Below are 27,965 nucleotides of genomic sequence, written 5' to 3' on the forward strand. Positions count from 1 at the left end.
AGACAATGATATGGCCACTCTACAGGTTCTTCTTGATTTTGGAAGGGCTACCACTACTACTATTGGATACATCTAATTTTGAAAAAAAATCTACCACAATGCTCTCCAAGGTTCAAAATGTGATAGCAAAGCTGAAAGTTTTGGTTGACAACATGAATGCTCTCATCAAGGAAGATGAACAAAACCATAGTTAGTGGATGGAATCCTCCAAAGACATTATCCACAGGAAATCATTCACAAAATTTTTTCTCATACCAATATATCATTCATGGAAGAAAACCCTAGACCGAGGTGGTTTGTGGAAGTGGTCACCCCTTTCCCAATTGACCTACCATAAGGAAAGCACTTATCCCATCTCAGCTGTTTGAATCAAATGCCAAATTTTTGAATGCCACATGGGATACTTCTAAATGGTTGAAAGGCTATGATCAAGAGTCCTATGTTGATGCCTACAGTCCCCCCAAGTTTTTGGAACTCTAGCTGCACTCTTGCATGAAAAAATCTTGGGAGTATGGTGGCTTCACTCTTACAACACCTATTCCCATGCAAATGTGGCTTTTACTAATTGGGGAAGGAAATGTCTCAAATACATCAAAGTATTACACATGCTTGGAAAATTAAGGGACATCCTCTCTCTCTAGGACTACAATATCAAATGGACCTTTGACTATGGCTGTCTTTGAAGCAAGTAGATATAGCTCGCCCCATGGTATATGCGTATCCACCAAATCCACCAAACTTAATGAAGGAAGACATGACTCCAAGTTTCTATATGGAGTACTCAACTACTTGAGGCCCTTCATCAAATGTTGCTATGATTTGGCTAGTCATAAATCCGACTGTAACGATCATGCTATCTAGTTTGTCATGCATAACAAAGACTTTCAAAGGCTCCACGATATTATTCTTCAAATGGCTTGCTACCATTGAGTAATGGACACCTCTCCATTTGGAGTGTTAGATGATGATGTTGCTAATGACCAATTGCATCACCTCTCTACTTGGCATCTGACATTGAGGTTGATGTCATAGCCCTATGTCCTCTCGGTGTAATCACCACCGTTATAGCACAATGTTGCCATGTGGTCATTCTACACAGGCAAGCATACTCTTAAGTATGTTGAATACTGCTTGTGTTCTATTATATTTGATTGCCTAATTAGATTGATGTTGCTCATGATTTTAACCAACTGGTCTTCTATTATATTTGATTGCCTAATTAGATTGATGTAGCCCACGATTTTCACCAATTGGTTTTCTGATATGTGAGTTTGTATTACGTATTCTATCCTACAATACTGCTCTCGTGCGCTATTATATTTAATTGCCTAAATAGATTGATGTAGCCCACAATTTTAACCAACTGGTTTTTTGATATGTGAGTTTGTATTACGAATCCTATCCTACAAAGCATTGTATGTATGTAAACTCATACCTCTAACCATTCTACATATGATTAACTATTCATACCATACTAGTCTATTAGACCTCCTCCCCTATCACTCTCGAACCACAAAAGTTCTCAACTGTCAATACTCCAATAATACTTTTCCTTGTCTACATACCATAAGCTACTTCCGCTTACCTTTTCCTCCCCTTTAATGACTTGTACCGGCCAAGGTTATAGGGTAAAGGGACCAATAGATTGTCATCTAACAATCTTTCATTATAAATTTTTTTTCCAAGTGAGTTGCATAAATATTTTTTAATGGTCAAACTATTTATATTATATAGAGCTCAAGGGGCGAATAGAGTGACACTCGAAGATGCATTGCTTTAGGGTTTTACAAAATCTAAAATATAACAAAATTTACATGGCTCAATTGTTTGACTTAAGTTAAGCTCATTTGTAATTTAAAAAAATTCATATTATATTGTTAAGTGGCTAAAAAAGCCACATCTTTCTTGTAAAATTGTCACTCAATTGGGGTGGGGTGGGGTGTATTTTCCTTTTGAAGGGCGCTACTTTATTGGCCCCTTTACCTTAATGGCCGCTCATTTTGACGTGGAAGTCAGACGGACGACCAGCTCTCTCTTCATCACACACTGATTTCTCTCTCTTCTGCCTAACCCATCACCCTCTAGACCCACCTACGCGTGGCTGCTTTTCTACGAGTCCATTTACACAATCAATGGAAGTCATGAACTATGCATGCCCCTTGGCACTCGTTTCACAATTGCTCACCTTCACCCTATCGAGTCCGTTTCTCTTTAAATGTTCGAATTTGATGTCACCCTCATAGGAAAGCTAACGATTAACGATATTCGTCCCTGGCGTGCAGAGTTCTGGAAACCCCTAATGGAAGGCACTCACAACGTACCGCCACCGCCATTCCCATCTTCCTCACGCTCCGAAGAAGAGGAAGCCCCGCAGCACGTTACAGGCTCTTCGTCTTCCGGTTCTCTATCTGGAGATCGTCATCATGAAATCGTGCCTCTATCGAAAGCCAATGATCAAAACTCCGACGGCCCCTACAAGACGGAGAGGCTTAGCCAGGATTCTGATAGCGTTGATAGTAATGGGAATGGCAGTAGCAATGTCCAGCAACTGGTTGAAGGGGCTTCCGGCATCAGTCAAGATGAAGGTGTGGACAATCCCGCACAGCAGGGCACTGACAAGGAGCCCCATTCGTCCGAAAGTTTTCTGGATGCTCATCAGGTCGAATCTTACCTCAAAGAGAGTCACACTGAGGTTGCATCAGGCAGTCTGCAGGAACACACTGCCTGCACACTTGAAGTTAAGGTTGAAGCAGGACTTGCAGATGTGTCCCTTATGTCTCATAAGCAAGAAGATCAGCCTGCATGCATAACAGAAACGTCTTCCAATGTTGCTCCAAGTATCGATGATAGTAGTGACTTGGTACCTTCTGTTGAAGCCTTGAGAAAAAGACGCAGCCAGGTTTTTTTCATGCTGGAAATCAACAAACTTACTTGTTAGAAAACACCTCTTGTTGAGCATATTGCATACAATCTAAATCACGAGGATTGGGAGTAGCAACTGAGCTTGTATCAGATTTTTATTAAGGTTGATTATGTAGTCCAAATGATGTGTCACAAGGAGCCTCCTGTGACCATTGACAGGAGTGATAAGACTTTGGTTGCTCTGCTGTTCTGCATGTCAGGTGGAGAACACCATCAAAGAGGCGAGGCAACATATTGATCAACTTGGATTGCCCAAACGTGTTCGAGAGCAATTTGGAGAACATTTTTTACAGCGTGTAATGCTGCGGCTCCAGAGCAAGCAAATTCTGCATAAGTCTGCAGAGTTACTTTTACATTCTTACAAGGTTTGGCCGACAATCTTAAAGGCTTACCTTCACCTATGCGTACTAATTGAACACTCCAGGAATGACATTTAAGCTTTGAAATCAGGGGAGCATATCTTACAGCCATTCTTTCACATTTAATCGAAATTATACTTTGATGGGTTTAGTCATGAAGGTAAGTTACTGTTCAAAAGCCAAAGAATGCTGCTTATATCACTAAATTATACTTGAGTATGCTTATTTCTAGGTCTCACTTCAGGATTCCTTTGCGTGCTTTAGTGTTGGTTGACCTGGGTCCTCAATGTCCTTGTTGATGACTGAAGAAAAGAAACTAGAGACAATTATTAAAGTGGCACGAAGCAATCAACTTGAGGTTTTTGGATTGTGTTTATATTCTCCTGTGTAAAAGTTGGAAAATGTTTGCAAAGGATGGTTTCTTCACAATGCAAAGAGGGGGGGAGGCAAAACAATATAAGTAGAGTGTTTATATAGGATGACTGTAGAGCAATGCCGATTAACTGATGATCGTTACTCTGTAATCATAGGCTGATTACAGCAAGGTGCATACATGTGGGGATGTGTTTTAAGTGGATCCATTTTCAAGCTGTGTTCTTGACGAAACAGTTATGCAATTGCAAAGTGCATCGGGAAGGTTTTATCTGTTGTTTACACCTCTCTTACCTGTATTTGGCGTTATGCATTTAACAGTTAGTCTGTTATTGAGGCATAAAATTTCTCCTCATGTCTCACAAACATTAGCTAACTACAACTTATGTATTTGAACTCCTCCCAAGGTTCTCAATGCACCTACCTCAAACAGTGCAAACACAAATCACTGCATCTAACATTTACTGCAAAAGTGGCCAAAGTTAGTAGCAAAGGTTAAAATGTGTCTATTATTAGACCAGATAACAGGCTGAATCAGCATAGAATTGTGTAAGACATTTGTTGATAAGTTTCTATGTTTGCGTTGGAGTCAATATTCAAACCTACTCACCCTTTTGAGCCCCATATCCTATCCTATGATGGCTATTTGGGAAGTGGCATACTAATTGCTGCTAATTAAATATTCAGAATGTAGCAATCGAGAGTATGCTTGTTGTCAATGCAAACCTGGTGAAGAAAGTGAATTTGTATGGAAGATTTTGGGATTGTCATTGCCACCATTGGAAATACTTGCTAGCAACATAGTCAAACAATATGTGGCACCACGTTGACCGATCATTGCCCGGTTCTCTTGACACTTGACCCCCCAGCAACCACCCTAGACACACGATCTTGTCAGATCCCTGACTTGATCTATAGGAGGGAGAAGGTGACGAGACAGATAGAGCAGATTTGGACCAGAGAGTGGGACAGGAGGGACCGGATAGCAAAGGAGGTTGCAGAGGTCCTAGCCGGGTCGAGCAAAATCTGCCAAGAGGCAGCCATACAGGCCAGGTAGCAGAGCTGGGAGGAGGAGAGAGTACTCCGGCGGGACCTTGCAGCCACGCAGAGACTATTACAGTAGGCACCAGGGCATCCCACCCTCCATGCACAGGAGGTGTGTGCACGAGCAGCCATTGCTGGCCTAGAGGACAGGCACTCGGAGTTCTCTTTTTGAACCGCCTTAGCAATCTTCTGGGCGCAGAAGGGGGACACGATGTGTAGGGAGTTCTTCCAGGTGCACCAGCCTCGCATCGTAGGAGAGCAGATACGCAACCTTCGAGATCAGTATGGGAGGACTCGTTCTAGCCCAGACGAGGTGATGGAGATTGCCACCGACTATTACACATCCCTTTTCTAGAGTCGGAGACAACTTCAGCTAGAGGACAAAGATGTAGATAGCAGGTATGGGATCACATCCCATCCCTTGCCATAGAGGAGATGGGACGCTCCCTCCTAGCCCCCTTCACAGAGAAGGAACTAGAGGAGGCTTTCCATACACAGGATGGGCAGAAATGCTCGGGGGAGGATGGCCTCTCTAAGGCCTTCTTCACTACCTACTGGAAAGTGGTGAAGGACCCCCTACTGATGGCCTTCCAAGAGATTTTCACTTCAGGACAGATTCGAGGGAGTCTTTCGGCAGGCCTTATCAGTCTTCTCCCCAAAGGGGGAGACCGGTTGGAGCTTTCCCAGTGGAGACCGAGATCACCTTATTGTAAGTGGTCTATAAGGCATTGGCAAAGATGATTGGTAGGCGACTACGCCCCATGCTTCCAGACATCATCCATGACACACAGACAGGCTTTGTCCAGGATAGGAGCATCCTAGACAATGTATTTACCCTCTTTGAGGCGATAGAGTGGGCTCAGCACAGTGGGCAGAGAACGATGAGTTGATGCTGGAGAGAGTGAGGCTGGCTCTTGATGTGTTCTGTTCTGCAGCGGGAGCGAAAATCAACTGGTGAAAGTCGGTTGGTTTTCTCACAGACCTAGACTCTAGCACGGAGTGGGGCGTCCACCTGGGAATTAGATGGGTAAGCAGAGGGCAGACCGTCAGGTACTTAGGGTTCCAGGTGGGACTCGACATCACTCCTACCCTGCAGTATCTTCCTGTCCTCGATTCTATTCGAAGAAAATTGACCTACAAGAGTACGGCTCGCCTCTCACTAGCTAGTTGAGCCCTGGTGGTTAAACAGGTCCTCCTAGCGACGGCTTGGTACATCGCCTCGTGTTGGTGCTTCTTCTCATCTTGCATAGTGCAGCTTCGCCGCCTAGTGCAGAACTTCTTTTGGTCAGGGTTAGATGGTTCCACGGATTCCAGGGCCAAGGTGGCGTGGGCGACCATCATACGGCATCGGTCAAAGGGAGGGCTTGGGATCATAGACCCAGAGTATCAGAGTATGGCCCTCTTGGGCAAGCTAGTTGTTTGCGGCCTCACACCAGGCGGGCAGATCTGGAAGGTCTTATTGCAAGAGGGCCTTTAGGACTATAGATTGAGGCTTGGCGGTGAGTGGAGGCCGTCCCTGAGATGGATCTACACGTCAGCCCAGATCACCCCCCCTAGATCACCTTTCCTACGCAGCTTACTTCGCGTGTGGCAGGGCCTTCGTAGGGCCCTAATCCAAAGCCCCCAAAGTTGCCAGGAGAAGATAGACCGTCGTCTAGTGATCTGAAACTCCTAGGTCAAAGATCGGGATGGGGCACAGATAGGCGAGCTCCCCCACATCCAGTGGGCTGGTTGAGAGGCCAGCCCGATACCATCAGGACATGGCGGGAGGTGTACAGGATGGTAGACGAGGAGGTGCTGTTGTGAGTATCAGGCTGCTAGAGAGGATTGGAGTTGAGGAGAAGGGTGATAGATGCATCAATACCTCTTGAGTGGCTTGCTCCCCCGATATGAGAGCCGATAGAGCTCGAGGAGGTATGGGTAGCTAGGTTTTCATGAGCAGGCATCCCCCTACAGGTGGCAAGTAGAGTGGGTGGCGCCCCACAAGGGACTTTCTTCGCCGTTCAGGAGGGGGAACGTCTGGCCCTTGACAGAGGGTAGCAGGATGAGGGGATAGCCCCCTTTTCTTGGGGGAGGATTCGGGTGGTGGGCCTTCAGGGGAAGACATGGCGATTGGATCCCTATGTTTTCTGGAAGGAGCTCAAGGAGTGGCGCCTTTGGATCTGGGAGGGTAGACCACTTGATGAGCTGGAGTGGGATCCAGGAGAGTGGCTATGGCCGGCCACTGCGGTCGCCAAGAAGCCACTCAGGTTCCTAGAGTACATTGCCAGGATTGGCAGACACGTACTGATGCAGGAGGATATGGATTGGGCACTGTCACGTAGCAAGCACTAGGCGGAGCACAGCATCACGGAGCCTTTCCGATGGACCTTCTGGCACCACCTATGGGATAGCTGGAGGCCGAGGAGGGTTTCGTATTTCTTATGGTTGGTGGCACATGGAGGCTTGGCGGTGGGAAGCTGGCTTGCCCAGATGTAGAAGGAGGGAGGTTGTAAGCGCTGCACACAGCAGCCTTTGGAAATCCCAAAGCACTGTCTTTGGTCATGTGAGGAGGCGCAGCTTGCGTGGAGAGGAGCATGCCGCATCCTTCGCCGTATAGCACCCAACCTTGGATGTATCTCATGGGGAGCTTTTTGTTGGCAGGCAATCAGCTAGGGCCGTTACCTTCTGTACGAGGCTGGGATGCATGACACAATATTCATTATTGAGGCAGGGTCATGCGCAGTGGTCGGTTTGGAGGCTCCACCCATCCGCCTGGTACTGGAGTCCACAACAGACCTCTCGAAGGTATGGGAGATCATAGGGAGTCTTACTGGATGGCATATCTGGAAGGTGCGGCGTCAGGAGGCTTTTGGCAGAGAGAGACTTTCAGTACAGGCGACCTTAGCAGAGCTTTGGACCTCCATCATCCACTCCCTCCGCGGCCATTGGGATCAAGTGCAGGGCGAGTCCAAGGCTCGTCAAGAGCTCCGTTGTCATTTCATGCGTATGTGGGGCGGCCAGGACCTGTTTTGTGTGATGTGGGCAGGCAGCCTCAGATAGCGATACACCCCCCCCTCCATGGCTTCTTGCCCCCATCCCCCCCAGATTGCCCTGAGAGGCTTGTATACATGATGGATTTGTGACTTTGCATCAGCTCCAGCTAGTCTGTTGAGCATGAGCACTCCATTGTAATCAGTTTTTTGAGTAATATAATCAGCCACATTTTACTTGCCAAAAAAAATAATCAAACAATATGTGCATCTATTGCTTAACCATGCTCATGCCCTCTGCATGTCTAAAATTCGAACCACTTAAACGAGTTTATGATCCACACACATGAACCATAACCAGTGTCTGAACCATGAGATTTGCATCCACATGCCAAAACCCAACAGTGTTCACCACCAAGGCAAAGCAATATGTAACCTGAGCATAACTAGTGCCTCATAGCAATGATGTACCACATGATACTCTTGTAAAGCATACATCATCTGCAAACTACATGCAATTTATATAAGTGTATTTCTCTTGCATGACCGGTAAATGTACATTGCATACTATCCATGTATCACATACATGCCTTACAAATGCACATCACATCCAAATGTACATTCTATCTGTTCGATGTACTCCATACATACCAATAGCCTTGCAAATGTATAGTTTCAAAGCCTAGGTGCGAAACATAAACATTTGCATACCAACTCATAGTGACTAGTGCATTGAAAAGTGATCCCAATGGCAGAAATCTTGTCAACCTACAGTACATTGGATGCAAACTCAATACATCCGAGATCCACTATATAACTGAGCTGCCCATAACTTGGAAAGTGGAGGTGCAACCTTTCCCTTGAGCATCAATCAATCTAGACCTTCTATGGCGTGCTGAACTTGAAAGAGCTTGATCCATAGTCAGCTCCAACCAGAACTCATCAAGGTTAAGTGCAATACTAAGGATGATCTGCTAGGTGACCTCCCTTTATCCATTTGCATCCTTCCATAGGTGAGACAATCCTGAAATTTCACGAAGTACTGTATGGAAACTTTATCTCTAACTTCACTTGACCCAAAAACCACACTAAGTCTGCAAAAATGCTATCACTGGTTGCTTCATGCCTTCAGCAATTTGTCACTAGCAGCTTCAAAGGCTGGATCAATAGTCGCCTACAGCATGATGGCCTTCTTATGCAATTGCCAACAGTTGCTGATGGACCTCCTGGTGGCTAGAAAATGGCTCCTCTCAGCCAATGCTTGCTGTCTACAGCCTCTCTTCAATCCCTCGTAGCCTTCACAATGCTCATAATGGCTGGAATGACCATAGGCCAACCCCGAATAGCCTTTCCCATAGCTTGCATTGGAAAGTTTGCCATTTGGCAACCTTCTAAATGGCATTTCAGCCATTTAAATTAATTTTCAGAATTAGTAATTTTGAAAATTAATTTAGCCATTTGTCATTGTGCAGAAAATTAATCCTGCCCATCTGCCAATTAAATTGGCCAAGGCATTTAAACTCCCAAGTGATCTTGAGTGTTAATTAGCCTTGGAATTGGCATCAATAAATTAATGCCTAGTTCCTAATGTCACCATTGATATTAATGGCTAATGAAACACCCTAGGCCAAAAATTATCACGAAGTACCACCTAGTACCTAACTAGTATAACTTATTACAATTTTTGCCTTTGATACCCATTGACATCTCGGGGTCCTTGGGTCGTCATTGTGGCTTAAGTGACTTTCACATCACATGTGCACATTTCAATATAATGTCTAAGCCAAATGCTAAGCAAAGCATAAAAAATTCACATCCTTGTGACACAATGTTGTTGTGTATTGATATGAAACTTATAGTTTATTGTTTATGCCTAAAGGGACACACCAAACTTTTCTAGAGGATTGATGCTTGCATGGCGTCATTTAAGTTGATGGGTTTCGATAAAGAAAGAAAAGCAATAGGTCCACAATCTGAGGATAAAGGACATGGATCGTACCTTCTCTATTTGAAAGTAATATGTTTGATACACATTAGAACATACTTGTTAGAAAATCATCTATTGTATTTTGTGGGTTGATTGGACTATACTTACTTTGATGCATTGACACGATAAGTCAAGGAAAGCACTTAGCATATGAATACAGAGGAGATGGTTATTGGGAAAAGGCACCGGCAAAAGAACATTTCATAGGGTGGCCCTTTTGGTATATTGTATTGTGCTATAAAGTGTGGCTATAATCATTTAACAATAATTGTCAGACCTACAAAAGTGCATAGGGGTTATAGGTTGGTATGGAATCAGGTACCACAGTAACTGGCATGATAGGCAACATTCTATCTTTGGATACAGGGCGTTCATGATCAGACTGGGCTTCCAAGGAATCAAATTCTTTTTTGCTTTGGAAGGTGTGTATATCAGTATCTGTTGGTGAATGACATGTGTTAGGTTACTGAGAAAGGTAACAGAGTTTGGATATTGAAATGTAGGTCTGCTTATTGGATAACCACGTTGATAAATGGATGGACTACCAAAGCTTGCTTCCAAGGTAAGGTATTACTTTGGATATTGATCATTGGGGAACTTCCACTTTAAGATCAGCCAAAGAAAGTGAATTACAAGTGGGCTATGCAATTTCTGCACAATTCACATTGAGATCAGTATGCATTAATCTAGTCATTCCTAGTGGCTCTTAAGGTGTGGCAGTAGATCTCTCAAATATAGCAGGGCATTTCCAACGTTTGTCCAAGATTAATACTTTTAATTTTGGTACAGTTGCTTGGGATAATTTCAAAGACAAGCAGCCAATTGCATTCCATTTCTGTTGTTGGTTGGGCTTTTGGTACATCTAAATGACAAGAAATCTCATGCAGGCATCCAGGCCCGTATTGCTAGGTTTGAGGGCCTATTTTTGGCAACTTTCCAATTTGGGGACAATAGTAGTCCAAGTAACAATAAGCTCGTCACTTAGTTAAGGGTGGTCAGAAGTAGGAAAATGTCTAGGTGACCTTTGTCTAAGGTCACTGCAAATATTGAATTGGAGTCTTCTTTTCATGCTTTCTAGCGCTTTCCTGGATAATGTTTGTATTTTGGAGTTGTTATTTTGTATTATTCAGTTCAAACTGATAATTTATCAGCCTGATGAGCACTTATTTATTTCACTGGACCAACTGGTTTTAAGGTATTTATACCTGGTTAGTAACTCAGTCATCAGAATTAGTTGCCGTAATTAGTCAACCCCTCATGTACTTGCATGTGTGAATGTTTTCAGACCAGTATACATGTTTTGCCTGTCACCCATCTTTCAATTGCACTCTTGCTCAGCCTCTGCAGAGGCTCATCTGGAATTCTTAGAAGGGTTGTGGTTCTTGCCAGATAAAATATACACAGTATTAAGAAAGCCCTATAGAGAGCAGCCAAGTATAATATACAAAACCATTACGCTGAATCCCATCAAAATCTATAGTAGGGTCTCCTCTCCAAACTTAGAAGCACCATGAGCTGCTCGTAAGTACCGGTTAGGGGTAAGGGTCAATGTGCCAGGCAGTGTTATAGTGGCCGATCCTTCTTGCATGACCTCTAAAGTTTAAACTCCGCCATGCTAGAACTTGCCTCTGAAGCTGCCCATTATTTGTGAGTGTGAATGCAATCTGCTGCACTTGTCTATGGAACAAGACTGTAGTTCAGAGTCTAAGTTGGTGGTTGAATAGCCATGATTTGTCTTTTTTTTCAGAGAAAAGAATGATTCATATATTTAGATCTCCTTTGGGGCAAAGTATCCCAAGGCAAAGTACAAAAACAGCTCTGTAAGGGGCTTCCAAAAGAAGGATTATACAACAATGGGCAATTATATTACAAGGCAAGTGTGAATAACTAATTAGGAGGCCTATACTGCCAAAGCATGTGTAATTGACAAAGAAAGAATGTGCTAGAATCCCAGGTCCTAAGAAAAGCACCTCTCCTCCTTCTCAGTCTCTGAACCACCTTGTATTGTCACCCATCTCTGCAGTTATGAGTCAAATCTCCAATACATATGTGGCTTTTGTTGTGAAAGGTGGGATTTAATAAATTGACTAATCTTATCGATTAAATGAAAATTAAGTCTTAGACATGCACATAAATCCTATTTTATGGCCCTCACGTGCATTGTGATTAAACAAATTCACCTCTATGTAGAGGACCTAATATCACGTAATTGGAATCTGTGTCATTTGTTAATAATAATCTTACTATTGTTTCCATTTTTACGAATAGGTTTATGTGAACGGACAATCTTGTTCTTTTACAGAAAGCTCAAAGTTTAGCACCTTGGCGGAATGCATTGAAAGAGATTGAAGGAAATTTCGGATCTGCAGTCATGCTAACTTTTGCTTTCCTTCGATGGGTCTTGTTTCTTAATGCTGCACTTTCAGTGTTATGGGTAGTTTCCATAATCATACCTTTCTTGATACACCCCCCTAATAGCTTTTCCTGGTCTCGCTTCTTTGGGGCTGGCTTCACAAGTTTCTTTCAAGTAAGATATCTTTCTTTGAATACCCTTTTGAAGAAAATAAAATTGATCCTTCACTCTTGTACATATACTAGTCACCCAATAGAGCAATCAGCATGGTTTACACTTTGTTTCCTTCTTCTCTTCAGTTCATTGTAATAATTTGCTTTTGAGTAGTGGAAAGAACTTCTTTAGTAAAAGGTGGAATAAATTGGGCTTTAGAGCTATCTTATAAAAGGTTTAAAGAAGGAATAAATTGGTCTTGTGAAAAATATTACACAAGGTTTGGGGAGGGATTATTTGGTTTTTTGAATGTCTTATGCAAGGTTTAATGACTGTCTTATGCAAGGTGTAAGGAAATGTGGACCAGGCTACCCTCCTGACCAAAACCCCCACCCCCCCAGGAAAAGAAAATTCTATTCATAAATCTCCTCAGGATAAAGTATCCCAATGCAAAGCACAGTATACAAAACAGCCCTTAAAGGGACTTCTAGAACAAACAAGATACAACAAAGGGGAAGTCTATTACAAGGCCTGAACAAATAACCATTTAGGAGGTTTTCAGTGCTAGAGCATTATGTGGCTGAGAGTGAAAGAAGGGCTAGAATCCCAGATCCTGAGGAAAGTATCTCTCCTCCTCCTCATAGTCTCCGAGCTGCCATGAACCCTCTCTTGTCTCCTATGGAGAGTATAAACAAGCTTTGTCTATATCTTGGAGAGAGATAATGGATATATCCAATTCCATTGTCCAATAAATCTATACTGTGCGCATTTGGCCGTCCATATTGTAACAAACCTTTTGTATATCAATTGTTACAAAGACATATTGGCTCAATGATTCCAAATTAATTTGATGCTCATGTATTGTGAGGGATGGAGATAGAAGTTCTCAATTGAGAATACATAGTTGACAGCAGAGAGTGAGAGAGTGAAGACATAGTACGATTCCCGATGCACTTACCGAGAGTGCAATAAGTACAAAGTACAACCCTTAAACCCTAGGGTTGTTAATGTGTGTTCACACTCCAAAGGTGTAAAACACAATAAGTGATTGAATTGTGTGACATAAGCACATAAAATAGAAGATAATGTAACTGGGGAAAAAAACCTCTCATAAGGAGAGTAAAAAGTGCCCTAGTGTCCTATTGTGGATCATGGACACTCCTCTGTGAGTGTAGGCGCGAGTCAAACCCAATAAATCCCCCTGGAGTGAAAAGTGATTAGCATACAAGGATCATCCACTAAAGGAGATCAAATTTAAAGGATTGCGAAATGCTTCAAATTTATCGCGTGGAAGAGCTTTGGTGAAGATATTTGCCACATTGCTCGTGGTAGGACAGTAGACAAGGCTGATATCTCGTGCATGTAGCCTCTCTCTAACAAAGTGATAGTGGATCTCTATGTGTTTCGTGTGTGCATGAAACATTGGGTTTTGCGCCACTACAATGGCACTTTGATAACAGTAGACAAAGGAGTAGGCTCGGTGACAGATACATCAAGATCAGCCAACAAACGTCTCAACCATACACATTCAACAGTGGTAGTGAAAGCTGCCTTGTATTCAGCTTTACAAGACAATGTGGCAATACTGGATTGTTTCTTGCTAAGCCAAGAGATGCAAGATGAGCCAAGAAAGAAACAATTTCCACTCATAGAGTGACATGAATCAAAATCACCAGTCCAATTTGAATTGCTGTAAGCATGTAGTTGCAGTGGTCCCCCCTTGGCATAAAGCAGTCCAAGGGTCCTAGTACCCTGCAAGTAATGAAAAACACACTTCACAACTTGCCAATGTGACATGTGGGGGCTATGTATATATCCGCTAAGGGCTGAAACTGCAAATTGAATATCTGGCCTTGTGTTGCATAAATAAATGAGACATCCAATAGTTGGAGCATATGTGTGGATGTCAAACAAATCACTGTCATCATGCAAAGATAGCTTGAGTCCAGTCTCCATCAGTGTGCTAAGTGTCTTGCAATCTTGGAAGCCAAACCTCTCAAGGAGTTTACCAACATATCTGGACCGAGACAATTCAATGCCTCTAGCATCATGGAAAAACTAAATGCCCAAATAGTAATGCAAAGGCCCCAAATCTGTCATTTCAAAAGTTTGCTACAAATTTTTCTTGAATGTTGAAATCTGGTCAACATGTGTCCCTGTGAGTAGAAGATCATCTGCATAAAGACATATGACCAGCAAGGATCTCCCCTCTTTGCATACGTAAAGAGTAGACTCTAATGGGTTGTTAATGAACCCTTGGCTGACTAAAAAGGTATCAATTTTTGCATATCAAGCTTGTGGAGCTTCCTTTAAACCATACAAAGCCTTTTTCAACTTGCATACCAAGGGCTCAGATCCCTCAATAGCAAAACCAATGGGCTACTGTATCAAAAGATGACGTACCGACGAGATAGTAGGGTTTGCAGGGAGGAACACGGAGTGAACTCGGCAAACATGGAAAGAGAAGAGGAGAGAGAAGAAACTCTGATGAATGGAATGATGAAGTTCTGAATCACGGAGTGAATGTGATACAAGGGAATAAGGGTGCCGTAGCTCAAGGAAGATGATGAAGACAGCCACGAACCACGAACCGCAATGTCCTCCTGAAGGGGTGTGAGGGTAGTGGAGAGGCTGGAGAGAAGAGGTGATGGACTGAATGAATCAGCCGTAAGGAGTGAATGAGAGAGTGGCCTATAAATAGGCATAGTCAGTCTAGGATGGTGTTCCTTTTTGGGGCTGCAAACTCTAAACACAAACCGTAAACGCAAAACACAGAAATGCAAAAACGCAAACTGTGGGTGAAAGGTTTCTCAACACCCCCTCTCAGGCCCAAAAAGGGGAACAAGAGAAGAGTGAGGTGGAGTGTAATGCTACATGCTAAAGAATGCTCATGCAGCAGGTGTCACTTGGACAATGATCCTCGTGGGAAAATTGTTCACTTATCCAAGTGCCCTAGTACAAAGATAAAGAAAACATGCAATGCATAGGAGGAATGTCGGACTTTGTGTGGTGCCGAGAACCATAAGGATATGCCTGTTCTCGATCTCGGGAGGTGGATCCATGCTGACCAAGTGACCAAGGCAAGAAGAGAAGAGGAGGAAGAAGATGTAGAGGATCCCTAAGATCCAAGATTTCCACCGAAAAGGGAACCTGCAATAAAGAACAGTAGACAGAGTGAATTGGAGAAACCGAAACACAACCTCGGGAGAGAAGCCACTAGATCCATGCATCCATGCTGGAAGGAATACGAAGGCCTCGTCACCAAGTCGCGAGAGAACCTCCGAGGTCCCAATCTAGGTGGTACCTGAAGATCTTGGGTATCAGTAGAAGAGATGACCGGTTGAAGACAATCACCCTAAGAAAGTAGAGGATGGGTGAAGAACTTCATGTGGAGTAGGTTCCCTCTCTGAGGTGGAAGGTGGAGGGGCCCCCGCTGAAGTTGAAGACAAAGTAGATGTCCCCTCTGAGGGCAAAGAAATAACATCCCCCTTTGAATCCCCCTCGGAAGTAGATAGGGAATCCCAAAACGCATGGATCACGGACTTTGAAATGTCTGATGACGAAGCGTCAAAAGATGATGAAGGAAGTACCGCTGGTCGTGCCGAAGAAGGTATCTGGGGTGCTGAAGAGCTTCCAGAGGTAGCCTCTCGAACCTGAGTAGTGGAGGGTGGGAAAGATAAGGGCTTAGAATGAGCAAGAGGTAGGCAACAGTCACTGTCTCTCAGTGGAGTGGACTGGGTAGCCGAAGAAGAGGAAGGAGTCGAGCAGACTGTCTCTCGAAGGAGCAGATTGATGAGAAAATGGTATTAAACAATCACTGTCTCTCGATGGAGCGGACTGCAGATCCATAGGTCGTGGAAGCCACTGTACCTAAAAATAAGTGGGAGAAGACTCCCGCTGGCATTGCGACGATTTCCAGGAGGTTGTAGTGCCAATCGATCCTCCATGTGCTCGAAAGGACTTAGTGCGCATCTATTGCCTTGAGCATAGTATTCTGATAGCCGATGCAGAGCGATCTCTGTGGCCCAGAAAGGAGAGATGCCACAAGGAGTGCCTGGTGGAAGGCGCATATACTTCGGGGGGGTGGGGAGCAAAGGTCGAAGTCGGCAAGCATCAGTGGTGTGTCCGGTGATGCCACAGTAGGAGCACCCAGTAGTCTGGTCATTTGTTGGTAAAGAAGCCATGGATACCAGTGTGCCTTGCTGAAGAAGGAAGAGGTTAGCCACCATGAGCCACGAACCGCAATGTCTGCCTCAAGGGGTGTGAGCCTTGAGTGCAGTGTGAAGCACGAACTGCAATTTCTGCCTCAAGGGGTGGAAGGGCTAGAAGTGAGCTGCCAGTGGGAGGAGGATGCGACCATCAGTAAGAGGTTGCAACCAGTAGAAGAACACAGGTGAGGAGAAAGAAATACTAAAAACACAGGTGTATCGTACTCCGAATGGATCCCGAATCGCAGCAAGGCAGCCTCCAGATGTCGAACACCAGTGAACGCAACAGTGAGAAGCTGGATCTGATGCAGACAGTAGTGAGGAGAGAGAAAGACTAAAAATGCAGGCAGTAGGTGAGAGAAAGACTAAAAACACAGGCAACAAGACTGTGATGACGTGGCAGGCTGCACGGCAGCAGGTCTACACAAGAATAGCAGTTGCTTGGTTGGAATCAGCTCCAAACTGCGTGAAGAGGGTTGGAAATCAAGCGCCAACTGATGGAGATAGCAATGGACAGCTTGGGCTGAGATGTCCTCCGTGAACGGGATGTGGGCAGCAAGTTAAAACACCTGAAATCTGCCAAAACAAGATTTTGATACAGCCGAAGAAGAAGAGAAGTGGATACCGAACTCGCCACCAGTCTTTGCCTTCACTGGAGTGGAGGATCTTTGCTGTTGTTTGAGTAGATTCAGCTCTGATACCATGTCAAAAGATGACGTACCAGCAAGACAGTAGGGTTTACGGAGAGGAACACGGAGTGAACTCGGCAAACATGGAGAAGAGAAGAGAAGAGAGAAGAAACTCTGATGAATGGAATGATGAAGTTCTGAATCATGGAGTGAATGTGATACAAGGGAATAAGGGTGCCGTAGCACAAGGAAGATGATGACAACAGCCACGAACCACGAACTGCAATGTTCTCCTAAAGGGGTGTGAGGATAGTGGAGAGGCTGGAGAGAAGAGGTGATGGACTGAATGAATTAGCCGTAAGGAAGGAATGAGAGAGTGGCCTTTAAATAGGCATAGTCAGTCTAGGATGGCGCTCCTTTTTGGGGCTGCAAACCCTAAACACAAACCGTAAACGCAAAACGCAGAAACGCAAAAAATGCAAACTGCGGGTGAAGGGTTTCTCAACATACTATACATACACTTTTTCTTGAAGTTTCCCACGTAAAAATGCAGTTTTAATATCAAGTTGATGCACAGTCCAACCATGATGGGCAGCCAAAGCAACCATACACTGAATGGTGTCATACGAGATGTAGAAGAAAATGTCTCCTCATAATCAATGCCCTTCTTTTGTGCGTAGCCTTTTGCCACAAGCCTAGCTTTATACTTATCAATGGATCCACCCGCTTTTCTTTTCAGCTTATAGACTCACTTTGTGCCAATGGTTTTCTTTCCAATAGGTAATGCCAGTAAATCCCATGTTTGATTCTTTATTATAGAATCAAATTCATCTTGCATTGTTGCCATCTAATGCACACTCTATGGTGCATCCTCAACACAATCAGGCTCTTCATCATCAAGTGTGTGTGCTACTATAACAAACTCCATTGTATTAACATGATCATGTAGATGAGCTTGTCTTCTAATATGACCAGCAATAGGAGCATCCAAACGACTATCTTTCATAGTCTGCAAGTATCATCTAGGCATATGCCTAGCTTTCTAATTATGTACAAGAACATGACAAGCACACATAACTACTTCCATCCAAAAGCCATGTGGCAAACTCTTAGCTTTTAGCATACATCTGACCATCTCCATGAGTGATTGTGTTATAGGATCCGAGATACACGCTCGACCTTCTTATATACTTAAAAGATATATGGTGAATATTATGCTGGCACAGAGAGAGAATAGATGAGAGAGAGAGAGAGAGAGAGAGAGAGAGAGAGAGAGAGAGAGAGAGAGAGAGATTGACCAACACGGAGAGAGAGAGAGAGAGAGAGAGAGAGAGAGAGAGAGAGAGAGAGAGAGAGAGAGAGAGAGAGAGAGAGAATCCTTAGAGAGAGAGAGAGAGAGAGAGAGAGAGCGTCGAGCGATGGCGGAACTGGCTGGGGCCTGACCTGGTGATGCGCACGTTCCTCTGCTGTCGGTGCCTGCTCCCTCCCGCACGTTCCTCTGCTGTCGGTGCCTGCACCCTCCCGTTTCGCCTTCAAGAGAGAGAGAGGATGCGTCGAGCGATGGCGGAACTGGCTGGGGCCTGACCTGGTGACGCGCGTCCTGACCTGTGCGCTGCGGGAGATCTCCCCTCAGACCAGCATGGGGTTCTCCCTGACGACAATATCTCGCCCTGCCAACCTGTAAGTACCCTGCCGTCCTTCAGAGCCTACTGCCGTGCGACCTGCTGTTCTGGGTCGCCCTCCTCAGAGAGAGAGAGAGAGAGAGATCGCCGCCTCTGGTTGACGGTCGCGCCTGCTCACAGAGCCGTCCCGCCGCCCTGTTTCTGCCGCCCTAGCCACGGCAGCCTGCCCCTGCGGCCGTGAGTCAGCGGATCCGCCCCTGCCTGTCTCGCTGAATCATTTGAAGCCGCCCTGTCAACTTCACCTCTGCTGCGGCTCGAGGCGCCGCCTGCGTGTGCTCCTCCTTTCGTGCAGAGGCACCCAGTTCTTGTGAAAACCCTGAACCTGACCTTCGTCAGAGAGGAGAAAGTTCGTCCTCTGTGTGAAGACAGCAGTATGGCTGGCCTGGATTTGGATTTTCTTGACCGGACGGTGGCAGCCCTTGGCCCTGATTCCGATGCAGAGGAGCCGGAAGATATGGTGCCATGCACGGAGGAGTTGCCGCCGAGTTCTGAACAGCCGCCTGCCGGCAAACGCTCCAAGCCTACGCCTGATGAGCCAATGAGTCCTCCGGAACGCTCCTATGCGCAAGTGGCCTCTGATCCGGTGGATTCGTAGGAAATCGACTGGGAGCATTTGCTGGACTTCGCCAATACTCTGCTTGGCAATTATGTCCAGCATAATACCGAATCTTTTTCTGTTGCGGGAACGGATGATGTGCTGGAAGCCACGGTGGACCCCAAATCAGTCTTGCGATCTTTCTCGGTGTTCTATGACCGTGCAGTTATTCTTTTCTTCACTGGCAGGATCCCAATGCTTTCGCATATTCGCCAGTGGCTGCACCATCTATTGCAAGGGGAGTCGGTTGAGGAGATTTTCCTTGGACCTCGCGGGTTTTATGAGGTCCTGCTGAAATCGGAAACGCATCGCGCTGCGCTCCTGTCCAAGTTGCCGCTATTCTTTGATCGCCGCCTGGTTCATGTTGTGCCATGGCGCCCCATGGCCGACTTCCAGCGTCTGCTTCAACGCGAATGCCCGGTGTGGGTAGAGGTGGAAAACTGTCTGGCGGTCTATTGGCCCTTGTTGAAGGATGCGATGGCAGTTGTGGGAACAGTGCTGGTTCCCCCAAGCCTCAGGGCGATGAACCGCAACCGTTTATGCATGCTATGGGACACGGCCAGGAAAAGGCCCGCGTGGCTTCGCCTCAATTGTTCGGGCATGCATCCTTTGTATTTTCGCTTAAAATGGGGCAACTTTGCGGGCCACTGCTTTTCATGTGGTAAATTGGGGCATTTCATGGCCGAATGCCCTGAAAAGCAATCGTCTTCGGATGATGCGCAGGTTGTGCTGCCCAAGGACGACATGGTGCTTGATGCCACGCCCCAGGAAGCCCCTCAGTCTCCTCATGTCATGGACAAAGGCAAACAACAGGTCCGAGGTGTGGATTCCCGTCGTACTGACTGGATTGAGGCACGTTCTCAAAAAGGTAAAAACTTGGATACAGGCTTGGCGGATCCTGGGCCTCCCGCTTCCCAAGATTCCGTGCGCACGTATACGCGCCGGAAAGAAATGGCCACTTCACAGCAGGCTCCGCGTCCTAGGGCCCCGTCGGGCCCCCGCAATCAGTCTCCAAGGAGAGCCTATACCGACGGCCCCAGAGGCCCACCTGCCAAGCTGGCGTTCGATGCCAAAGGAAATGTTATTACACCCTGGGATCGGCATTATCCCCGCCCCTCTCCCAAGGCAGTGGATTGCCCTTCTACCTCCAACGCAGGTCGCTAGAATTCTTTTGCAGTATTGGCTGATTTTCTGGATGAGGGTGTCCTGGATGCTCTTGCAGAAAAGGTGAAATCGAGGCAGCAGGTGCCTCGTTCCTGACTTCCTTCTTTGAGGATACATGAAGATAGCCACGTGGAATGTGCGAGGCATTTGCTCTCGCCATAAGCAACATGCCATGTGGACCGTCTTGCACGAGAACCAGTGGGATGTATTGTGTGCAGTTGAGCACAAAAGTCACGGTGAAGCAGGAAAAGTGATGGATTGTCATGGATTCCGCCTGTTTTATGCAGGGACCCATGCTACGCACTATTCGGGCGTGCTGATGATTGTCCATGAGAAATATCAGCCTGTCCTTGTTAAAAATGATGTGCAGGGCCGCTTTTTGGTGATCGAAGTCTTATTTGAAGGCGAGATTTTATGGCTGTTGGGCCTCTATGCTCCGAATGATCCCGCATCCCGGCGGGATCTTTGGTCCACTTTGCAGGGCTCCATGTCACTCGGCCGAAGGGGATTCTTGATGGGAGATTTCAATATATGTGTCGACTCTTCTCAGTCCACTTCAGGGCATTCGGTAATGGATACGCCGGAAAGCCGGGTGTGGAGTTCTTTTGCTTTGCACGTGCTCAAGCAAGATCTTTGGTCGTGGCTTCACCCTTCTTTTTCAGGGTTTACTTTTCATTCCGCACAATATGCAACCACCTGGTTGCGGCTGGACAGAATGTATATCATGCAGGGCGATGACTTTCTTCCCGACATGCTGGAAATGAAGGTCTTGCGGCAATATGCGTTGTCGGACCATTTCCCCCTCCAGCTTGAGATGCGGGCACACTCTATTGCACCTTTTGTGCAATTCCTGGACAGGCTCCCTTTACGTTTCAACTCCTCTTATTTGAAGCATTCAATTTTCCAGGGCTATATGCAGCAGTTGATTGAGAGGTTCTTATTGGACTTCGCCTCTGAGGGCTGGCCTTCATTTGCACGGCTGCTCTCTAATGTGCAGCGGGTTGCTCGCCAGTATGGGATCCATCATGCCTCGCTTTGCCGCCGACGTCGACATGCAGCAGAAGACTTACTGGCCTTGGTCCGTTCCTTGCTCCTGGATTCCCCTGATGATGATTTTCTGCTGTCTCTGGAGAGGCAGTTGGCCCATCTTATTCAAGTGTTCCAGTTGAAATCTTATCAACAGGCCAAGCTGCACAACTTGATGGACACAATGCAAGATAGCACCTGCCAGTCTCATAAGTTCTTTCGCGCCTTGCATGCATCTCCGCCCCGCGAAAATATGACCAGACTCCAGGATTCGGAAGGTCGCATGGTCACGGATCCGCAGACCATTGTCACTATGTGCAGAAACTATTTTATGGATCTTCTTGGTTCCTCTTCCTCGCCTTCTAGCCAGGTTACGCAGGCCCGTGCGGTCTTCTATCATCTGGTCCGCCAGCAGGTTCCAGTTGATATGCAAGCCGCTTTGGAGACGGATATTTGCGAGGACGAGGTTATGGACGTTTTGTTGCACCTACCGAATGATAAAAGCCCTGGCTGGGATGGTCTCACTAATGAATTCTTTCAGACCTCGGCCACGCAGTTGGCGAAGCCATTGGTGGCCATGTTTCAGCAGGTGTGGGAAACGGGGGTCATGCCCTCCTCATAGAAAGAAGGCCTTATCAAACTAATTCCAAAGGTCCCTTCGCCGTCAAAGTTGCAACACTGGCGACCAATCTCTTTGATGGGCTCCATGTATAAAATCTACTCCAAAGTGCTGGCGAATCGGCTCCACAAGCACCTTCCAGCTATTGTGCATCCTCTCCAATATGGTTTCATTAAGGGCCGCAACATTCTGCATAATATCTTAAATGTGCAAATGGCCATTGACTATGCGCGGCACTCCGGTCAGGAAGTGGTATTGATCCAATTGGACTTGGAAAAGGCATTTGATTATGTGGACTGGTCTTTCATTGCAGACCTCATGTCGGCTATGGGCTTTGGTACCCGAATGTCCCGATTGATCTACACCATCAGTGCTGAGGCTTCCTCCAGAGTTATGCTTAATGGTGGAGTTATAGAGCCATTTGTCCTTGCACGCTCGGTCCGACAGGGTTGTCCTTTGAGCCCTCTCTTCTTTGCCCTGGCGACTCACCCGGTCCTTTCAATGTTATCCTCCATGGCAGCCTTTGCCCAGCTGGCCGGTCTGTCTCTTCCGTTGGGTCAGCACTTCGTTAGCCAATCTTTGGCGGATGACACCTTTATGATTTTGCAGGCGGACAGGGACAACATTCGAAGGGCATTAGATGTTTGGACACTCTTTGGTCAGGCCTCTGGGCTTCGCATCAATGCCCTTAAGTCAGCCCTTCTCAGTTGTACGGAGCCTGATTTGCAGTCCTTAGGCTGGCAAGGCCAGGTGGTTTCCCGTGGCTCCATTGTCAGGCATCTTGGATACCCATTGGGGGTGGATGTACGGCCAAAAGCCCTGCTGGAGTGGATTTCACAAAAATTGGCAGCAAAGTTTATGTATTGGAAGTCGCAAGCGTGGCCATTCCATGTCCGCCTCAAAGTGGCCCAGACAATCATGCTTCCAATGCTAACGTATTTCCTGCCATTGTTGCCATGGACTCCTACTACTTTGAAGGCCCTCACTCATCCCATCCGTTTCATGCTATGGAAGAAGGATTCACTGCAGGCTGGCATTTCCTGGATTTCTTGGTCACACGCATGTACCCCTAAGCGCATGGGTGGCGGAGCGATTTTGGATGCACACACTCATATGTTAGCTCTCCGTTGGTCTCTTTTTCGTGCCATGTGTGTGGATCACCACCCTTGGTCCATCATAGCCCGTTATTTTCTTGAGGACAGCGGGCTCCGCCATGGCAACACACGGCTTCGGGCCTCCTGGTGGCATGTCCTTAATGCTGACTCTCGTGTTTCCAGTCCCTCTTCCTCTTTGTTACTGCACTTGGTCGGCTCTTGGAAAGTGGTGCTCCAAAAGGCCCGCTGGCACCCAGTGGGGGACCGCTTGCAGACTAACTCCTTTCAGCTGGAATTGTTGGCAGTATCGAGACTCCTTTCATGGGAAGATAAACATCAACTCAGACCCAGATTTAATCGCATGGCCCGTCTAGGTGTGATGTCGGTTGCGGATGCTACCCTTGCTACTCGCAATGTCCTCGTCTCATTTCGGACTGCTCGGCGACTCTTTAAGATCCCGCGTGGATATCGTGATTTGTGGGAGCAGCTTTCGTCGAAGCTTCAGGGTCGGCAACCCTTTCCTGCCGTGACGGTGGATCGCCCTTGGCAGGACTGGGATCTTGCAGGCCGCCTGAGTCTGGAAAAGGCTTCCACTACTCAGGTGTATCATCTTCTTGTTCAAGATCATCAATGGCTGGGAGAGAAAGCTAACACTGTCTGGGGACTGCGGAAATCGCTGTCATGGTGGCACAAAACGCTGATGGAGGGCTGGCAAAATAAGACACCTTTCAAATGCAAGGTTTTTCTTTGGCGGGTAATGATTGGTGGTCTTCCTCTGGCCTCGGCCCTTGCCAAGCGTCGCATCTCGAATGGCAATTGTTTCTTCTGTACCACACCGGTGGAATCGGCCCGACATCGTTTTCTCTCTTGTCCGCTCGCCAAGAATATCTGGTCACTCTTGTCACACATTTGGCGCGCGGTGGTGGGATCCTCGCTAACTCCTTTCGATTGGGTTTTTGTGCGCCCGAAGTATTCCGCACCGCCACAGTTGCATGAGAAGATCTTATTTCACTTTTTCAGATATTGGGGATGCTGGCACATTTGGACCACGCGCAACGCTTTTCTCTTTGATTCGGCCTCTAATGTACCCCGACATATTGCCAGGCTTAAAGGGCTCTTGCATTGGCAGCTGGATATCATCCGACACTCCGACTTGCTCCCTCGAGAGGATTTGCATCCGTGGCATATGGCAATTGCCTCTGGGTCGTTGCCATGATTGGTGTAACTTTTTCAGTGCATTACTACGGGGCTTCCCCACACGTTGGCCTAGGGCCCTCGTGTATCTTGTAATCAGAAAAAAGAGAGAGAGAGAGAAAGAGACAACCTCTTCACATGATGGCTTTGTGTCATCATGTATCTTGTAATCTAGTGAACTTGTATTTTTTTCGTAATTAATATAATTACCTTTTACGAAAAAAAAGAGATTGACCAACACACTAGGGACTAGAAGATGGGCCAGTCTCCCCTCTTGTGGAGTTATATTATTGACAAGGAGAAAACTCCTCTGTTACAACCGGCTAACACTTGCACAACTTGGACGCTGACACCTTTTGATCCTTCTTGAGTCTCTCATTCTCTCCTACACAATATGTGTAGGACTCTCCTATTGGAACTTGATTTCAGCAGAGCTTCTACAGCACTTGCACCTTCTCTCCTACACAATATGTGTAGGACTCTCCTATTGGAACTTGATTTCAGCAGAGCTTCTACAGCACTTGCACCTTCTCTCCTACACAATATGTATAGGGATCTCCTCGCACCTTCTCTTCTCCTCTTGAAACTTGATTTCAGTAGAGCTTCTGCAACACTTGCTCCTTTTCTTTTCCTCGTGGATGCATGCAAAGTGATGCTTTCTTCACCTCCCCCACACCCAAGGAGAGTCTCCCTTTTTATAGGCTATAAGAGCTTCTCTTCTTGGAGAGAGACTTGAGTGCCAAGATTGGAAAGGTTGATCTTCATGCAAGATGTGGCTGTTCCAGGATCTACTATGTAGCACAAATTTTGAGATATCTCTCTATGCGTTGCTCAGATGGAAAAACGTCAAATACGAAAGCTGTAGATCTCACCGTTTCCGATAACTTGATTGGGCCGTTTTTAGAGATCGGCTTTCTATCGTGAGATATTTTAAAAATGGATTCACCATGTCTATTTTAAGAAAAGCAGCTTTTTAAACTCTGCTTTTAACTTATGGTCCATGAAACCACCTTGATCCATAGATAAGGAGAGTTCATTAGATTGCCTTAGGCCTCAATCTTAAGATTGACTTTGCACAAAAGCTTGTGGCATCTTAGACCTTAGAAAGAGAAAAACGTAACTCCCGATTTGTATGGAGTGCGACCACTAAAAAAGACCGCATAATCCTTATACACATAAGAAGATCCAGCCAAAGAATGTTGTTTGTGCTCCACAGCATAAAAAAATCCCAATTTTCAGCAAGCACAACTTTCCACAACCGATATTGCTTGCTGCTTGAAGAAATACCTTTTACATTCCACAAAGCAAGTTTCATGATCAATCAGAAAATAAGAAAAACTATTGAACCATTGCTTTCCCTTTCCCTTTTATATCTATAGCCTTGGCAGTCTGGAATCTCTCCATTTCAGTACGTATAACATCTACAAGATTTGCTCTCTGCAGACCCACAATTAAAGCTCGGGAAGGCAACTGCAGTTGTTGGGAGCGAAAAACGTCCCGAGGAGGCACAAGCCTTGCACGGGCATCGAATCGCAAGGCTGAATCAAAAGTCCTTCTATCATCCACTGCTGGGGTACGCAAAGATTGAGGTTTCATATAAAAACCCCTACCTCTGCGTTGGAAGGTCTGAGTGATTGGGGGCGGGGAAGGATGGGCAGGATTCAATCGAGAATCTTGCCTAGCATTACGACGGACCACGCTGACCCAAGAATCCTCCCGAGGAGACAAATTCCGCCCTAACACAGTCGAAGAACACTCCCCACCCTCGTGAGGGTCATTCTTCTTGCCTTCCTCACGACCTTGTTGGGGAAGGTCCTCTGGATCAAGTACTGTTTGTTGAAACATGTGCTGAGGGTGATGGTCTTGCATTTCCATATCTTGATTCATAGGGCCCTGCACTACCTCTGTATTTTTGTCGCATTCCGAAACAAAATGGCCCAACTGACCGCATCTGAAACAGTGTCCTGCAAAAGTACCCCATTTTAACTCATATACCAGCGTTTGTAAGCCTGGAACTTCAAAATGAATTTTTGTCGGGCGAGGTTTGCATGTATTCCACAGTATACATACCCGATTTTTATTACGGGAAGCCAGCCGAGGTTCCACCAGAACCTCACCAAGGGTTCTCACTAACATAGGGAGAAGTCTCCAAAGATGTGCAGGAAAATCCACCACCTCTACCCAAATTGGGCAAGCCTATCTCAACATGTCCTGAAATTCAGCCATGGGCCTCCAAGGGACCACATGAACTAGCTGCCCATACAAACAAAGGAATGAGTTGCATGACAAGAGCCCGTACTTCCGCAGAACGAAAGAGAACCTCAAAGAACCCCTTCAGGCCATCATAAATCTCTTCAACTAGGGGAACCTGCATACGCCTTGAAGCATCATCTGGGCATTGTTTAGAACTGACAAGCATAGATTGCAGCCAAGCACGAATTTTGCTGATCAAAGGAGTTCTTCCAGTAAAATAAAATATGGCTGCCCTCTCATGGAAAGCAACTATTTGTTGTAGGACCAGGTTGGTTCCCATGACAACTACTACTTGATCCTCTTCCGGTAATGTGTTAGCTTTATCCTCGTTACTGTGAACATAATCCGACATAAGATGATTGGCAGTGGCCAGCATGAACTGTAAAGACCCATTAGATTGTGAACACAAAACATGACCCTCAGACTAAGGCAAATTCGGGCCGAAGGCCAGTTCTTCCACCGACATCCTACAACGTTTGCCCATCTCTTCACTATCCAGCAACGGCCCGGGCTCATCTGCTAACGAATCACCATCCGATTCAGCCAAGTCTTTGTCATTCCCTTGCCTGATCTATTGATCGAGAAAGGCCATATCGATACCATTAGATTCCTGCAGGTTTTCCATAGCAGAAGCAGATTCTGATCCCAAAATTCTTCCTCTGTCTCTCTCTCACTCTGTGCAACACCCTCAGAATGAGCTGCAGGCTCTCTGCACAGTTCCAAACAGACAATTTGCTATTAAGCTGGCTGTCTGAAGTGGCCTTCACTCTCTCTCTCTCTCTCTCACACACACACACACACACACACACACACACACACACACTCTATGCTTGCACACTCTATGATATCCCTGGCCAAGAGCCTATGCCACTCCCCTCAACCTCAAGACCAGCAAATTGCAGATTTTTCACAGAAAAAAAAGTGAGGAATGCCATATGGAAATTGAAAAATGGAAGAGCCCAAGACCATGAGGGTTTAGTGGCTGAACACTTCACGCATGCCTGTGATATTCTGGCACCAACGCTGGCTCACATCTTTAATAGGGCAGTTTGTGAGGGATTTCCAACCTATTGGTTAGATCATATTATTGTGTCGCTCTTTAAGAGTGGAGACCCCGCGCTACCTAGTAACTACCGAACTATCATGATTGGACACATGCTGGCCAAGATATATGGCTCTATCGTGGAACAAGTGTTGAGTGAATGGGCCGAGATGCAGGGCCTGAGGTCAAAAGGCCAGGTTGGCTTCAGGAGGGGATATACAACTCTAGACCATATCTTTACGTTGAGGGCAATCATTGAAGAAGGCAAGGCATTCAAGAAAAAGATCTATTGCTGTT

General features: G+C 46.0%; 1 protein-coding gene across 1 annotated transcript in view; it reads left to right on the forward strand.

Annotated features, from left to right (window-relative positions):
• The first annotated feature begins 2,180 nt into the window (after positions 1 to 2,180).
• Positions 2,181 to 27,965, forward strand: part of LOC148028122 (uncharacterized) — a 171,316-nt gene continuing 145,531 nt past the window's right edge. The window contains exons 1-3 of the mRNA XM_087689801.1: positions 2,181 to 2,899; positions 3,123 to 3,287; positions 11,959 to 12,183. Coding sequence (XP_087545927.1) covers positions 2,216 to 2,899; positions 3,123 to 3,287; positions 11,959 to 12,183 — 1,074 coding nt within the window. The 5' untranslated portion in view covers positions 2,181 to 2,215. The remainder of the gene's footprint in view (positions 2,900 to 3,122; positions 3,288 to 11,958; positions 12,184 to 27,965) is intronic.

The sequence above is a fragment of the Lygodium microphyllum genome, chromosome 12 (genome assembly GCF_053477565.2).
Source record: "Lygodium microphyllum isolate KBCC chromosome 12, Lygodium_microphyllum_v1.1.10, whole genome shotgun sequence".
NCBI lineage: Eukaryota > Viridiplantae > Streptophyta > Polypodiopsida > Schizaeales > Lygodiaceae > Lygodium > Lygodium microphyllum.